The 15,099-nt window shown below is 34.3% G+C and overlaps 1 protein-coding gene across 1 annotated transcript; it reads left to right on the forward strand.

Annotated features, from left to right (window-relative positions):
* Positions 1-5,120: 5,120 nt before the first annotated feature.
* Positions 5,121-8,573, forward strand: LOC110804360 (receptor-like protein kinase FERONIA). Its single transcript, XM_022009949.2, has one exon. The coding sequence runs from the start codon at positions 5,576-5,578 to the stop codon at positions 8,210-8,212; it is 2,637 nt and encodes an 878-aa protein (XP_021865641.1). The 5' UTR covers positions 5,121-5,575; the 3' UTR covers positions 8,213-8,573.
* The last annotated feature ends 6,526 nt before the right edge of the window (positions 8,574-15,099 follow it).

Raw genomic sequence — 15,099 nt, forward strand, 5'->3', positions numbered from 1 at the left:
TAATAACTAATAACTACTACGTAATAATTAATAATTAATAATTAGTAATTAATAATAAATCATAAATATAATGTTAATATTTATAACAATTCTCATAATAATAAATAATAACTACAATAATCATAATTATTTATTAATAAATATAATTACATATAATATTAATATAATAATAGTAATATTTAAGTAATAATAACGATAATAAAATTATTATATACTACCTTCGTTCCTTAATGTTCTTTACGCTTACTATTTGCACGGACTCCAATGCAATATTCAACGACTTATATATCCATTTCCGTATGTGAAAAAATGGATATAATTATTAATAATTATTAATAATTAATAATTATTAATAATTAATAATTAATAATTAATAATTAATAATTAATAATTAATAATTAATAATTAATAATTAATAATTAATAATTAATAATTAATAATTAATAATTAATATTTAATATTAATAATTAATAATTAATAATTAATAATTAATAATTAATAATTTAATAATTAATAATTAATAATTAATAATTAATAATTAATAATTAATAATTAATAATTAATAATTAATAATTAATAATTAATAATTAATAATTAATAATTAATAATTAATAATTAATAATTAATAATTAATAATTAATAATTAATAATTAATAATTAATAATTAATAATTAATAATTAATAATTACGGAGTTAATAATTAATAATTAATAATTACGGAGTATTAATTAATGAATATTAACTAAAAGTGAATAATTAATTAATAATTAACCATTTATTATTAATGATTAATTAATAATTATTATTAATTTAATTATTATTAATTATTAATTATTAATTATTAATTATTAATCATTGATTATTTATTATTAGTTATTAATTATTACTCCGTAATTATTAATTAAAATAATAATTTATTAATAATATTGCATAAAGTAATTTATGTTTAATTTATATTTTATTTATTTGTAATTACGTTTTACTCCGTACATAATACACAGTATGTATTGAAAAATGAATAAAAGACATTAAATGTCCTTAAATGTCATTTTACATAGCTACAGCCAACAGCCAACAACTGATTTTACCAAACATATTTGTAACTAATCCATAGTCAAACAGCCAACAAAAGCAGCCAACTTGAACAGCCAGTCAAACCAGCCAAGTAAAACAGCCGACAGCCAACAGCCAATTGCCAAACAGGGCCAATGAGAGAAAAGAGAAAGATGGTGGACATGGGACAAAAAAAAAATTAAGTAAAGGTTAAAAGGTCATTTTAAGCGGTAAAACTGAAGGAAAGGGAAAAAGTGGGACCAGAACCCGTGCTCGATCCCCCGCAACAACAATTAGGAGAGGACTGGAACCTATCCACTCCTAACTCGCCCCGAATCCGCATCACCCCTAAGAATAAATCGGGTGCTAACACCAATATTATACGTAGTAATCTAAAAGCATAAGATAAAAATAATTAAAATAAGAAAAGTCTCGAAAACGAAGCGCGTTAGACTGGTCCCAAAACGCGGTTATGCCGTTCTGGCTAATGGGACGATAATACGAAGTACTTGTATAAGAGTATCAATCAATCGAAATGAAGCATCAAATGTTGGAAAGTTATATGGCAAACCTGAAATATGCACCTTTATTCGAGCCTTCTTTCGTCATTACCGCCAAATTAGTTGGTTCGCAGCTCTTCAAACTGTTGAAAGATTGTACTCCGTACTCAGTTTTTTAATTTTCATACTTGTGTTTAACTAAATTGACTCATTTGTTCCAAGTTTTTAACTTTACCTACTAAAAGACATTTAATTGAGGATATTTGTTAACTATTACACTACTTTAACACTAATTCGCTTTCTCAATACAAGCAACCCTCATAAATAACATACTTTATCCGTTTCAAAATAATTACACAATTTTAAATTTTACGTTTGCCAACACATAAATTCGGCCATCAATTTTATTATTATGTTTTAGTAAGAAATTATAAGGGTGTTATTATTATTATTATTATTATTATTATTATTATTATTATTATAATTATTATTATTATCACATAGTTATATTTTTTAGTGCTGATATTATCGATCTTATGCGTATGACGACCTCATAGGAGACCTATTTATATGATAATAAATCATTTATGATTTTATGCCTATGTGAGAGAGAGAGTACTGTCAAAAGAGAGTCTGCATTTAAACAGTCTCATTCAAGAAAAATACTTTAATGTAGAAAAGTTTTAAAATCTAATCTAATATATATAAAGGGGAGTTTTTTTGGAGAGCATTGCATCCACATAGAACTTTCACATCATCACATATAATTAACTAATATTTTAGGTTTATTAATAAATAAATAAATAATATTAGAGTCTTGCCTTGATTAAATCGGTAGATAATATGACAAAGATAGATTCCAACAAAAAATTATCCTACTTCTCTTCTACCTTTTTGTACATATAAGTTTTTTACCACAAAAGCTCATTGGTGATTACCTTAGCTTCCACAAAAATCCACAAAAGTCTCAACCCTTACAAAGCATCCAACGATTTACGGAGATATAATTATATGCATGTATATAGGGGTGAAAGTTTGGTAGGAAAAAACCGAAAACCAAACCGACCGAATAAGAAATTCGGATCGGTTTTTTTTTCCTATTCGGTTCGGTTTAGACAGAGATTTTTTTAAAAAATTGGTTTTATGGTTGATTGGATTGAAAAGTCTGAAACCGAATAAATCGAACTAAAACCGAATAAACAGGTACAATGATTTAGGCCTAATTCTCATGGGGTTAAACAAATAGAAAAGTATACCAAGGGCCCGAAGCTAAAAACATTTATAATAAAGGCCCAAAAATAGGCCCAAATGAAAGGCCTATGACAATTCGGTTTTATGGTTTGGGTCGTACTGGAAATTTAAAATCCAGGTATGGTATGGTTTGGATTAAAAAGTTATTTGGTTTGGATTCGGTTTCATAAAATGAAAACCGAATTAGTTCGGTTTGGATTCGGTTTAATCCAAACCGGAAACCGAACCTTCACCCCTACATGTATATCATCTTTCATAGAGTTGTGTTATATGCATGTATATCATCTTTCATAGAGTTGTGTGATTGAGTTGTGTGGTTCGTGTCTATATGTTGGTTCTTTACGGGTATATATTGTTAGGATATTGTTACCTTGTGAGGTGCATCAAATGGCGTATTACACATATAGGTTGCACACAAGAAAAAGTAAAGAACAAACTTTAATTCGTCAAGGAGGGCGATTGTTGCAACAAATGATAATAGACACATGCTGTGGAATTGAGGACAAAATTAAGATTGTCTTTTATCCTGCACAACGAATCACAATTAGGTTTGAAAATTACACCAACATAGAATATACACTGATAACGTTAACACAATCGAGGTTGCAAGCCCACATGTGTCCATACCATTCACCGCAAACCCGAGATGAACAGACTAAGTAGAAAGACAAAAGTCGGAAGCATCAAGAATTTTAAGAAGGATTTTACTTGGATAGTTAGATGTTATTTGATATTTTTTTTAAGCAAGCCCATTGTAATTATTGATAATACATGGTGATTGTAATTTCAATTACCTTAATAACAAGGATTTCATTCACTTTTTAATTTTTATTCCCTTTTTTAATTTTTTTAATTTTTTTTATTTATGTTGGAACATATAGCTTAGAAGTATAAAACTGAGACTTATAATTCAACAATCGCTTATTTTTTTTTTTTTTTGGTTTAATTGGGGTCATATGTTGTGATTTACTCCATATGAACATGGATAATTGGTACTCTATGTGTGTTGTACATGACTACGTAGTTGAATAGCAGTTTCATAATTGGAGTCCGGTAATATATTTCGTGTTATTTATATACTATTAATACTTAATTTGTTAATTTCTAATAGTACGATTAACTAATATACCCCCTTTAAAAACTTGACACATATCCCTATCTATAATAAAAAATACCCCATTATCAACTACCATCTAATTAAATAATAAGTCAATTACTCCCTCCGTCTCTTTTTGTACTCTACGTTTTCCTTTTTGGGTGTCCCAAAATGTTCTTTACATTTCAATTCCTTTTATATTATCACATAAATGATTTAATATTCTATCAAAATTTGTGTCAAATTATTATATTAACCAATTAAATTCTTTGGGTCATTTAATCTCTCACACTTTTCCACATGGACATTAACTTTTTTTTCATTTTCCCAATATCAGAATTTTGATAAAAGTGAAAACATTGTAAATAAACGTAATTTTTCTCGTTTACATGAAAAACTTAGAAGAATCTCAATGCACATTAATTAGTCGTTAAAACGCGTGCAAAATACCAAACGTAAAAAACAAAAAGAGACGGAGGGAGTACTTTGTATTAAACTCTGTGCCAGTCAAACCGGTTCCAGTATTCTGGGACAGAGGGAGTAAGATTTCATGAGTTTTAGTCAATAATAAGTTTGCTAAAATATAATAACTATTCGACTCATAAATTTAACTATTTGTCTTTATAACTTAACGATTTTGTTATTCAATTAGTTATGATTTTATTACTTTTAGTTATGTTTTACACTAGTTTAGTTAGTACCAAAAAATTGGTCTAACTGTTAGATAGTCTACACAAAAGCTTTTGTTCTGAAATTAATTGTTTAATGCGGTAGTGTGTTATAGGGTAAATTAGATATATTATTTAATTAGATGGTGAGATAAAAATTACTAAAAATAAAAATATAACTGCTAATAAAATACAGGCGAAAATGATAAGTGTGGCCCAAAATAAAATACCGAGGGAGTATCATTCCCGATTCCAAAGGACCAAAGTCCGACCCAAAAAGGGGTAGCAAAAGCAATTTCCATTGCAAAGAGGTTGTAGGCGAAAGGGAAAGGGGCATAGTGGACAAAAACAGAATATTATACCTGGTAGAACTGTAGTGCTGTATCACACAAAGTCACAGCTCATTTCAATTTTAAATAAAAAACAAAAACAAAAACCTATAATTTGCAATTAGCAGTTGCAGTTAAACCCCTCCTTCTCCCGGGCCCCACTTCCACCCCCAGCAGTGCAGTAATTAGCATTTAGAAAGAGCTAATTAAATATAAAAATCGGCAATCAGACAATCAGAAACCTTCATTTCCGGTTTATCAAGTCTTCGTTAATCAATCTCTTTTCTTTCTTCTTTCTTCTTTCTTCATAACTCCCATTACCACCTTTACCTCAAACCCTAAACTTTCTCTCTCCCAGATTTCCGATTTCACGCTTCTTCTTCTTCTTCTTCACTCCAAACCCAAATCCACAGTTATGACTTGAAAGCTTTCCCAATCTACTTTCTCTCTCCTCTTTCTAGAAACTTCTCCTGCATCAATCTGGGGTTAGCTGCTGCTGCTTCTTTCAGCTCAGGAGTCGTCAAAGTTAAGTTTCTTTGAGCTCAATTGCCACCCGATTTATTCTATTTCCACCTCATTTTTCAATTTTGAGCTCATTTTTCTTTGAATCGTATGTATTTGAATTAATCTGCCTCTTTTCTTTTTTAAAAAGAAAAAAAAGGCAAAGATCTTGATGAAATGGGGAAGAAATTAGCTTTGATTATATGGTTATCTGTATTAATAAATGTAATTGTAGCACAAAATTATACACCAAAAGAAAATATACTGTTGAATTGTGGGGACACCGACAAACAAAGCACCGATGCCGATGGTCGGAAATGGAACTCCGACGTCGGATCCAAGTTCTTGTCATCATCTAAAGAAACATCCGTAGCTGAGGCTGACACTCAAGCCCCTGATGTTGCTGAGGTTCCGTTTATGAGTGCTAGGCTTTTCCGGGCTAATTTCACCTACTCTATTGCTGTTGCCCCTGGTCGAAAATTTGTCCGTCTTTACTTCTATCCCAATACTTATGCTGGTCTTAATTCCACCAATGCCATCTTTTCCGTCACCGCCGGCCCTATTACATTACTTAGCAACTTTAGTGCTGCTCAGACCACACAAGCCCTTAACTTTGATTACCTTATCAAAGAGTATTCCATCAATGTGGAGGGTGATACTTTGAGCTTAACCTTTTCTCCCTCGTCCAATTACACAAACTCCTTTGCCTTTGTCAATGGTATTGAGGTCGTGTCTATGCCTTACATCTATGAAGATGCTGATGGGACAGCCGTGGTTGGTGGTGGTGCCCCATTTACCATTGATAACACCACCGCTCTTGAGGGTTTGTATCGGCTCAATGTGGGTGGGAATTACATTCCACCCACCAAGGATACAGGCCTTTTTAGGTCGTGGTCTGATGACACACCTTACATATTTGGGGCTGCAACCGGAACCACCAATGTTGCTGATGTAAATGTCACTTTTACCAACTCCACGCCGTCTTTCACTGCTCCTCTTGACGTTTACTCCACTGCCAGGTTCATGACAATGAACAATTCTGTCAACCTCAATTTTAACTTGACATGGTTGTTTACCGTTGATACTGGGTTTAGTTACTTGGTTAGACTGCATTTCTGTGAGATCTTTGCTAATATATCAAAGACAAACCAGTTTGTGTTTAATATCTACCTCAACAATCAAACTGCTTACCCTGGATATGATATCATTGCCTTGGCAACCAGCAATGGGATACCTAATGTTCAGGACTTTGTGGTGTTTCTTCCCGATAGTAAAGAACCTCAGCAGGATCTATGGCTTGCACTGCATCCAGATACCAGTGGTACTCCCAAACCCAATTACTATAACTCATTTCTGAATGGAGTTGAGATATTTAAGATGAGCACCCCCACTGGTTCTCTTGCTGGCCAGAATCCAATTCCTGCCCCCATACCAGACTTCATTGAATCTCCATCAGGCTCGTCACATTCAACTAGTCATACGGCAGCTATTGGTGGAGGTATTGCTGGAGCTGTTGGACTAGTCTTCCTGGTTGCTTTATTAGCCTGTTTCATCTCTCGCCGCCGGAGGTACGGAAAGGTATCCAACCCAAGTGATGGTCCATCGGGTTGGCTTCCCCTTTCCCTGTATGGAAACTCACATACCTCTGGATCTGCAAAGACCACTACCACTGGAAGCTATACTTCTTCTCTTCCTTCAAACCTCTGTCGCCATTTCTCTTTTGCAGAGATTAAATCCGCCACCAAAAATTTCGACGAGTCTCGTGTCCTTGGGGTTGGAGGTTTTGGTAAAGTATACAGGGGAGAAATTGATGGTGGGTCAATGAAAGTAGCTATCAAGCGTGGGAACCCGCTTTCTGAGCAAGGTATACATGAGTTCCAAACTGAAATTGAGATGCTTTCCAAGCTTCGTCATCGTCACCTTGTCTCTCTGCTTGGTTACTGTGAAGAAAATGGAGAAATGATCCTTGTGTATGATTACATGGCTTTCGGAACCCTTCGTGAGCATCTCTACAAAACAAAAAACCCCCCTCTGCCATGGAAACAAAGACTCGAGATTTCAATTGGTGCTGCTCGCGGACTGCACTACCTCCACACTGGGGCCAAGCATACTATTATTCATCGAGATGTCAAGACAACTAACATTCTCGTGGATGAAAAGTGGGTGGCCAAGGTTTCTGACTTTGGCTTGTCTAAAACAGGACCTTCATTGGATCACACTCATGTTAGTACTGTTGTGAAAGGTAGTTTTGGATATCTGGATCCTGAGTACTTCAGAAGGCAGCAACTCACTGACAAGTCGGATGTTTACTCATTCGGGGTTGTTCTGTTTGAGCTCTTGTGTGCTCGGCCTGCTCTGAACCCTTCCTTACCAAAAGAGCAAGTTAGTTTGGCGGAGTGGGCAGTATATTGCTATAAAAAGGGCATACTTGACCAGATTACAGACCCATATCTGAAAGGGAAGATAGCTCCTGAATGCTTCAAGAAGTTTGCAGAGACAGCTATGAAATGTGTATCCGATCAAAGTATTGATAGACCATCAATGGGTGATGTGCTGTGGAACCTCGAGTTTGCTCTGCAGTTACAGGAGAGTGCAGAAGAGAGTGGTGCCATTGGTGGGATAGAGTTTGTTGAAGGGAAGTATGACGTTGAGTGTGGAAAGAAGGATCCAGATGAATCCCGGACATTTGATGGAACTGTGACAGACTCAAGGAGTACGATGAGCATTGGTGGTCGCAGTCTTGCCAGTGAAGATTCCGATGGTCTGACACCAAGTGCTGTGTTCTCTCAGATAATGAATCCCAAGGGACGTTAAGATGTCAAATGCTTCCTGGGAATTTCATCATTTGAATCTGAGTTCCAGTCCTATTTTTCTGCCTAATCAAGAGAATTAGCTAATCAGTTTGCAGTCAATCAAGGAACTCCGGGCGTTTGATCATCAGACTAATAATAACACACTATTCAAACTTTCATCTATGTATTGTCTTCTTTCATGAATCATGACTATTTATTTATAATTTCGATATTTGATGTAGCTGTAAGTTGTATCTATAGTTGTATTGGAAGAGTGAAACTAAATTGTTCTATACTCTCGGACCGTATGTATGTACTGATTTTTTCTTGTGTATTTCAGCAATATCGCGTTCATTGCAATGGCATTCATTTATTCATCTGAATTTGTTCTTCAATTTCATGTTGCCATGCTAAAGGTTGATGGAATACATAGATGAAAACTCTCATTAGAAATGTGTCTTTAATATTAAAGTGTGAATGCAATTGAGTTGTATAATGTTAGGTTAGGTATGTATTAATGTATTAATGTATTAATGTGAAAGTGTGTGTCTACTGTCTAGTGTCTACTAAGAGTATCTAGTCTTGATTAACTTTACAAATGCGGCACCACTAAAAGGGGTTGTCATTGAGCACATGGTGTGGTGTAGGTGGGGCCCATGTTAGGTTGTCCGTTGTTAGAAGCTAATTGGCAAAAATAATGGGAGGACGGCAATCAAGAACGAGTAAGAAAAATGGATGAGAATTTGTCAAATAACGAGGGGTGTTTTGCATCATCATGGCTGGAATTAGGCTGTACATAATATTATGCTTCTTGCACTTTCATCAGAATGACACCCCAATCCCATACATGTCTACACGTCCAGTTGGTATGACATATGTTTGGTTAGACTAGAAATATTCAATTTCAGGACTTTTTCCACTTGCACTTCATTAGAAACGGAAAATAAAATACAAAAGCTTTATTGTACACCAACATAACTTTTAACCAGTTTTTTTTATAACTTTAACATAGTTTTAATTAACTTTTATATTATTATAAAAAAGTTGATAGATAAACCTTTTAAAGGGTTAAATGATTAATTTTATACATTATTAGTGATTTTGAAGAAATTAAATTAAATTTTTTATCTTTAAAAAATACATAACTTTTACATACATAAGGGTAACTTTTAAGCATTTTGAGTTAACTTTTACTTCCGTGTACAATATTTATTGTACACCACTTGTAAATAAGAATTTGTGAAAACAATACTACCTCCATTCCAACTGTTCTTTTACGTTTTTTCCTTCCTATGTACGTTTCTTAATATGTTTTACTATTTTTTTTTACTGTTTTTTGTTTTTCCTTATGTCCGTTTCTTAATATGCTTTGCGCTTCAAATTTAATCACTTTACGGAATGGAATTTAACCATTTTACCTCAATTTGGTCATCGTAACATATCCAATTGCAGTTTTAGCAAATAGAAATTCTTGTCTTTTAACAAGTTAGCAAAAAGACTTGGGAGTAGGGATAACCTTACTCTGCATATGCTTATGCTTGGGACTTGGGAGTAGGGGTTACCTTACTTAATTCCCCTACTCTCAACCTATAGACCTGCGTTAATGAATTGGTTAACCTGTGAGAAATGTAAGTTCAATTGCCAATTACTACTAAAAATTAAAATTATTGACGTAAATAAGGATTGCATACAAGGAAAATGCAGGATTTGCATGATTAGGGTTGTTTAAGACCGGTCTAAGCCAGAAAAATAGATTAAGACAGATCGAAAAACCGATCCAAAACTGGATCGAACTTGAGGGTGCAAGTTCGAACGTCCATTCTAGGTAAATTTCTTGTTCGAAGTTGAATAGTCCGTTTTTATGTATAGGTTTTGGTCCGGTTACATGACTCTTCAAATTTCCCCCTTTGTCCCCACCTGTGTTGAAGGGAAGATGGCTAGACTGACAGCTCAAGTTGTTGCCCAAAACTTTCATCATTTTGGCCGGCCGCCGATGCTCTTTCATTCTTTGTGTTACTGATCTAACTCTAATTACAGTTCATACTCGCTTGTGCTATGAGACCGCGTTTGCATTTTGTATTCCCCGTTACATAATATTGTTCCCGTTTATATTTTTTTTTCACTTTTGGCAATGCACATTTTATGTCAATTGCATCTCTAATTACACAATATTAAAAATGTATAAAATTTTGAAATTCTTAAATAATTGTTAAGACGAATCAAACAAGACCCTACATGGATATGTGATTATCTTCAATTGTGAATAATATCAGAATTTTAACATGGAACATCATTATAAAATGAAGGGAGTATACACTAATTAATTACCATTAAATCTATACTACTATTTAATAACATGCCAATTTAATTGCCATGTGTCATCTCTTTAAATTTTCACATTTTATTTTATTTTATTTTTTAAAATAAAAAATTATCTTAAAATCTCTATACTACGTATATGTTTTTTTCGATTTCCCCCCCAGTTATTATGTTTAAAAACATCAAACGTGAATTGTGCCTTTTGATATTCTCCCCTTTTTATCTCAAGCAATATAATTGAAGGCCATGTTAATGAAACTCTCTTGAGTCTCTTCTCCCTGTTGCATTCTTTTTTCCCTTTTGATTTTGTTAAGATAAGTATGGAAAATATTATGGGAATATATTGCGAGATATCTTGTGAGAGTTTTATGGTAATTAGGATTGTTTCCTAAACTAGGAAACCCTATGTAATATGTATACTTCACAATATCAATAACAAAGGCGAGCAATTCAAAGCCTAAAATTAAAATATACTCCCTCCGTCCCAGATTAATTGTTACACTTTCCTTTTTCGTCCGTCCCAGATTAGTTGTTACACTTCTAAATTAGGAATGACCCCACAATTATTATATTGTCTCTCTTCCCACTAAATTTTTTTGTCCCCACACCCTCTCTCATTCAATTAAAAAAATATCCAACTAACTCCTATCACATCTACTTTTTCAATAAAATAGCAATTGATAACCAAACAACCACTTATCACCTAAAGCTTTGTGCAAATGTAAGTATAACAACTAATCTGGGACGGAGGGAGTATTGTTCAGTGATGGTGCCATTCAGAAATTCGAACCTTCACCTCCATTATGGATTTAAATTATGGATTATTATTATTATTATTGGATTATAATTGTTTATTATTGCTGGGATTGGTTATTGTTATAACGGATGCAAAGAAAGAATAAATAACGTAATAAAGAACGCAGAGAATTTAACATGGTTCACTAACAATGTGTTAGCTACGTCCACATGCAGAGGGGAGGAAAGTTTTATTGATCTTGAGGAGTAAAGATTACAGAATACGAATAGGTTATGACCTAGAGAGTTTATATAGTACTCTCTAGACAGATGCGGAAAAGCCCAGAAAATAGGCCCAAAACAGATAACCCTAGTCCAAAATAAGTCGAGATCCCCGTGCTGGGGCGTTGCAGTAAGGGGCTTGACCGATTCAAGGCATTATCTAACAAATCTCCACCTTGACTTGAATCCTCTCACAAATAACAGATGTACCAAATGCACCATTATAATGCCAGATGTACCAGAAACTCCCTTGCCTCAGATTTTGCCCTCAAAAGGGTAATCAACAACTCCTAACATTTAGCAAGTTCAAACAGTGTTGAAACTTGCTATGTGGAACCGGCTTGATGAACATATCGGCTGGGTTATCAGCAGTACCCACTTTGTTCACCTTAATTCTCTTCTCACTTCTCATAAAATGATACCTTACATCGATGTGCTTAGTCCTCTCATGATGTACTTGATCCTTAGCTAAACAGATTCATGCACTGAGACTATCACAGTACACTATAGCCTGATAATGATGTAGACCCAAATCACTGACCAACCCTTTCAACCATATTTCCTCTTTTGCTGCTTCTATCAATGTCATGTACTCTTCTTCTGTAGTAGACAAAGTCACCGTAGGTTGCAAAGTAGCTTTCCAACTGACAACTGAACCACTAAGAGTGAAAGTATAACCAGTCATAGATCTTCTATTGTCAACATCTCCAGCATAATCAGAGTCTGAAAACCCTGTCACCAAACACTCTGTATCACCTCCATAAATGAGACCAACATCAGATGTACCTTTTAGGTACCGAAAAATCCTCTTCACAGCTTTCCAATTCTCCTTTCCAGGTTCACCCATAAACCTACTTACAACACTAACAGGCTGTGTCAGATCGGGTCTAGTGCAGACAATTGCATACATCAAGCTTCCTACTGCACTAGCATAGGGAACTCAAGACATGTACCCCTTCTCCTCAGCAGACTTAGGTGCAAAAGCAACAGACAGATGTGCATTTGCAGCACTAGGAGTATCTATGGGCTTTGCTGTAGACATTCCAAATCTTGACAAAATCTTCCGAATATATCTCTTCTGTGATAAGAAGAGCTTCTTTTTGCTTCTATCCCTATAAATATCCATCCCCATATTTTTCCGAGCCGCGCCCAAATCTTTCATCTCAAACTCAGCACTAAGGAGATCCTTCAACTTCTGAACATCAGACTTGTTCTCTGCAGCTAACAACATATCATCTACATACAAGACCAGATAAATCAATGAACCATTTGCTGCCTTGCTATAGTAAACACAACAATCATACGGACTCCTGGTGTAGCCAATCTCTATCATATAGCTGTCGAATCTCTTATACCACTGCCTTGGAGACTGCTTTAGTCCATACAAGGACTTCTTCAACTTGCAAACATAATCTTCCTTACAAGGAACCTGAAAACCATCTGGCTGAGTCATGTATATCTCTTCTTCCAACTCTCCATGTAGAAAAGCTGTCTTCACATCTAGTTGTTCAAGCTCCTGATCCTGATGTGAAATATTGCTAGTAGCACCTGAAGGTACGTACATGTCTAGGGTGACCACCGTTTTCATGAGGATTCATATGATATTATATTATATTATTGTGATTCATGTGATTGGGATTATTATGGATTCATGTTTGATGTTGTGAACGAACATATTTGGATTATTATGGAATTGTGGTTTTATTGAACAAGCATGTTGTGATTATCTATGATCATTGAATTTAATATCAAGCATGTTGTTCAAGTATTGTATGCATGTATAAGTTGTTCCACATGCAAGGGATTATTCTTATGCTGTCGTACGTAATGTCTAGCATATTTTGAGCCAAGTATTCGTGCCCGTTGCACTATTTATTCTACCCCATATGTAGTGTATGTTTGGGAAGTCAATGTGAATTGAATTAAGGACTATTCGTGTCTAGTGCACAACCCGCATGTTAACAGACATGTAGTAGAATCTCAATATTATATTTAGAAGGAACAATGAGAGTAATATCACTTGAGTCTTGAATGTTTGATCACAAGTCCTAATGGATTAAAAGAAGTATTGTTTGGTTGTCTGTTTATTAAATGTCTTATTGTTGTGTCTTGAGTTCACCTTCTAAATAAATATTAATAAACGTAAAGTGCAACCAGAACAAGCTTCAAACTCTTGGAACGTATATACCTTGAGTATGAACAATGGGGGGAATCTTGCCGGAAAACTTGTACTCCTACTAATGATACAAGACGTTGTTTCATTTCTTTTATGTGCTGGAATTCCGTCTGTTATGGTCCGACGATTGGGTTACTCTTATTATTATTTCGGTGTTTGATGAGCTCCCAACACCCTTCCTTTAATGGATATTTTCTTTTAGGCCCGTTTGAAGCTTACTATTAATTAATCTACGAGCCAAGAGTCGTGTCAAGAGACGAGTCTTGTCTTCATGATTAATTGTTTCTTAAATGGCTTTTCCATGTGGATTATTTTATTGTTGAGTGAAGCATGTTAGTACTAGGATTTCATTCTAGCTTGTCCGTACTCATCTTTCGATGACTTCGTGCTTCATGTCTTTTTGGTCATGGTCTTTGCCTTAATGAGCCTATGATGATCCACCATTGCATTTGCGTTGTTGGTAAGTAGGTTTTTAATAACAGGTTTGTAGAGGTAACTTGCCGGATGGGAAGTGGTTGAGTGATGTTTTCTCATGCATTACTAAACTCTATTATTTTTACTAGTCTAGACTATTCGAATTACTTAATTAATGGATTTTATTAATCGTGTTTGGTTTTGGGCCGTTATGGTTCCAATTTGTATGGAGGCTATTAACCATTATTAAATGTTTTGAATTTTAGTTATATTTTCGCTGCGTAATTCTGGTACTAGCCTTAACCGTTATCACAGTGGCGATAATACTTTACTAATTCCTTTATTTTAAGTTGGAAAATGATTTTATAAAGGCAAGGAATTATTAGGGTGTTACATATTGGGTGGGTCGAAATGGGTTGTGTTGAAAAACTCGACCTACGACACATCAAGAAAAATATACGGGTTAGACGGATTGTGTCATGGGTCATAAGTGGGTCCGACCCACGTGACCAATTATGGTTGTGTTAGCGTGGGCTAGGTCAGACCCGATCGACCCATTGGCCATTTCTAGTGGGGGATTGTTAGATACAGTCTTCACTTTGTATTTGTGGGAGTATTCTCTCACATAGAAGAAATATGTTGTTTTGCATATCTTTAAATATATCCATGTGCTACATACATTGAATATGACATGGGCTTAAGTTATTGGGCCAAGTGGGCATTGGCTTTGGTGTGCTAGTATTGGGTTGATAATGTGGGCTATAAATTATTAATCAAGACTAGCACTTACTTATTTATTTTTAATAGAATAATATCAAAGACAATTATTTAGTAACTGTCATATTGGTTTCCTATTTAATTTATTCTAATGCAAAAGGTTAACGCTAATTAAGTTTCTCATATTTCTCACAAAACACATCTCCAAAAGACATGTTCATGAGAATGGATGATTTTGCTCTATTATGTTCATATGATTAGGGAAT

This window comes from Spinacia oleracea, chromosome 5 (genome assembly GCF_020520425.1).
Source record: "Spinacia oleracea cultivar Varoflay chromosome 5, BTI_SOV_V1, whole genome shotgun sequence".
NCBI classification, from domain to species: domain Eukaryota; kingdom Viridiplantae; phylum Streptophyta; class Magnoliopsida; order Caryophyllales; family Amaranthaceae; genus Spinacia; species Spinacia oleracea.

Excerpts from the sequence above, each read along its gene's own strand:
- LOC110804360 (XM_022009949.2), top strand. The coding sequence starts at position 5,576 with ATGGGGAAGAAATTAGCTTTGATTATATGGTTATCTGTATTAATAAAT.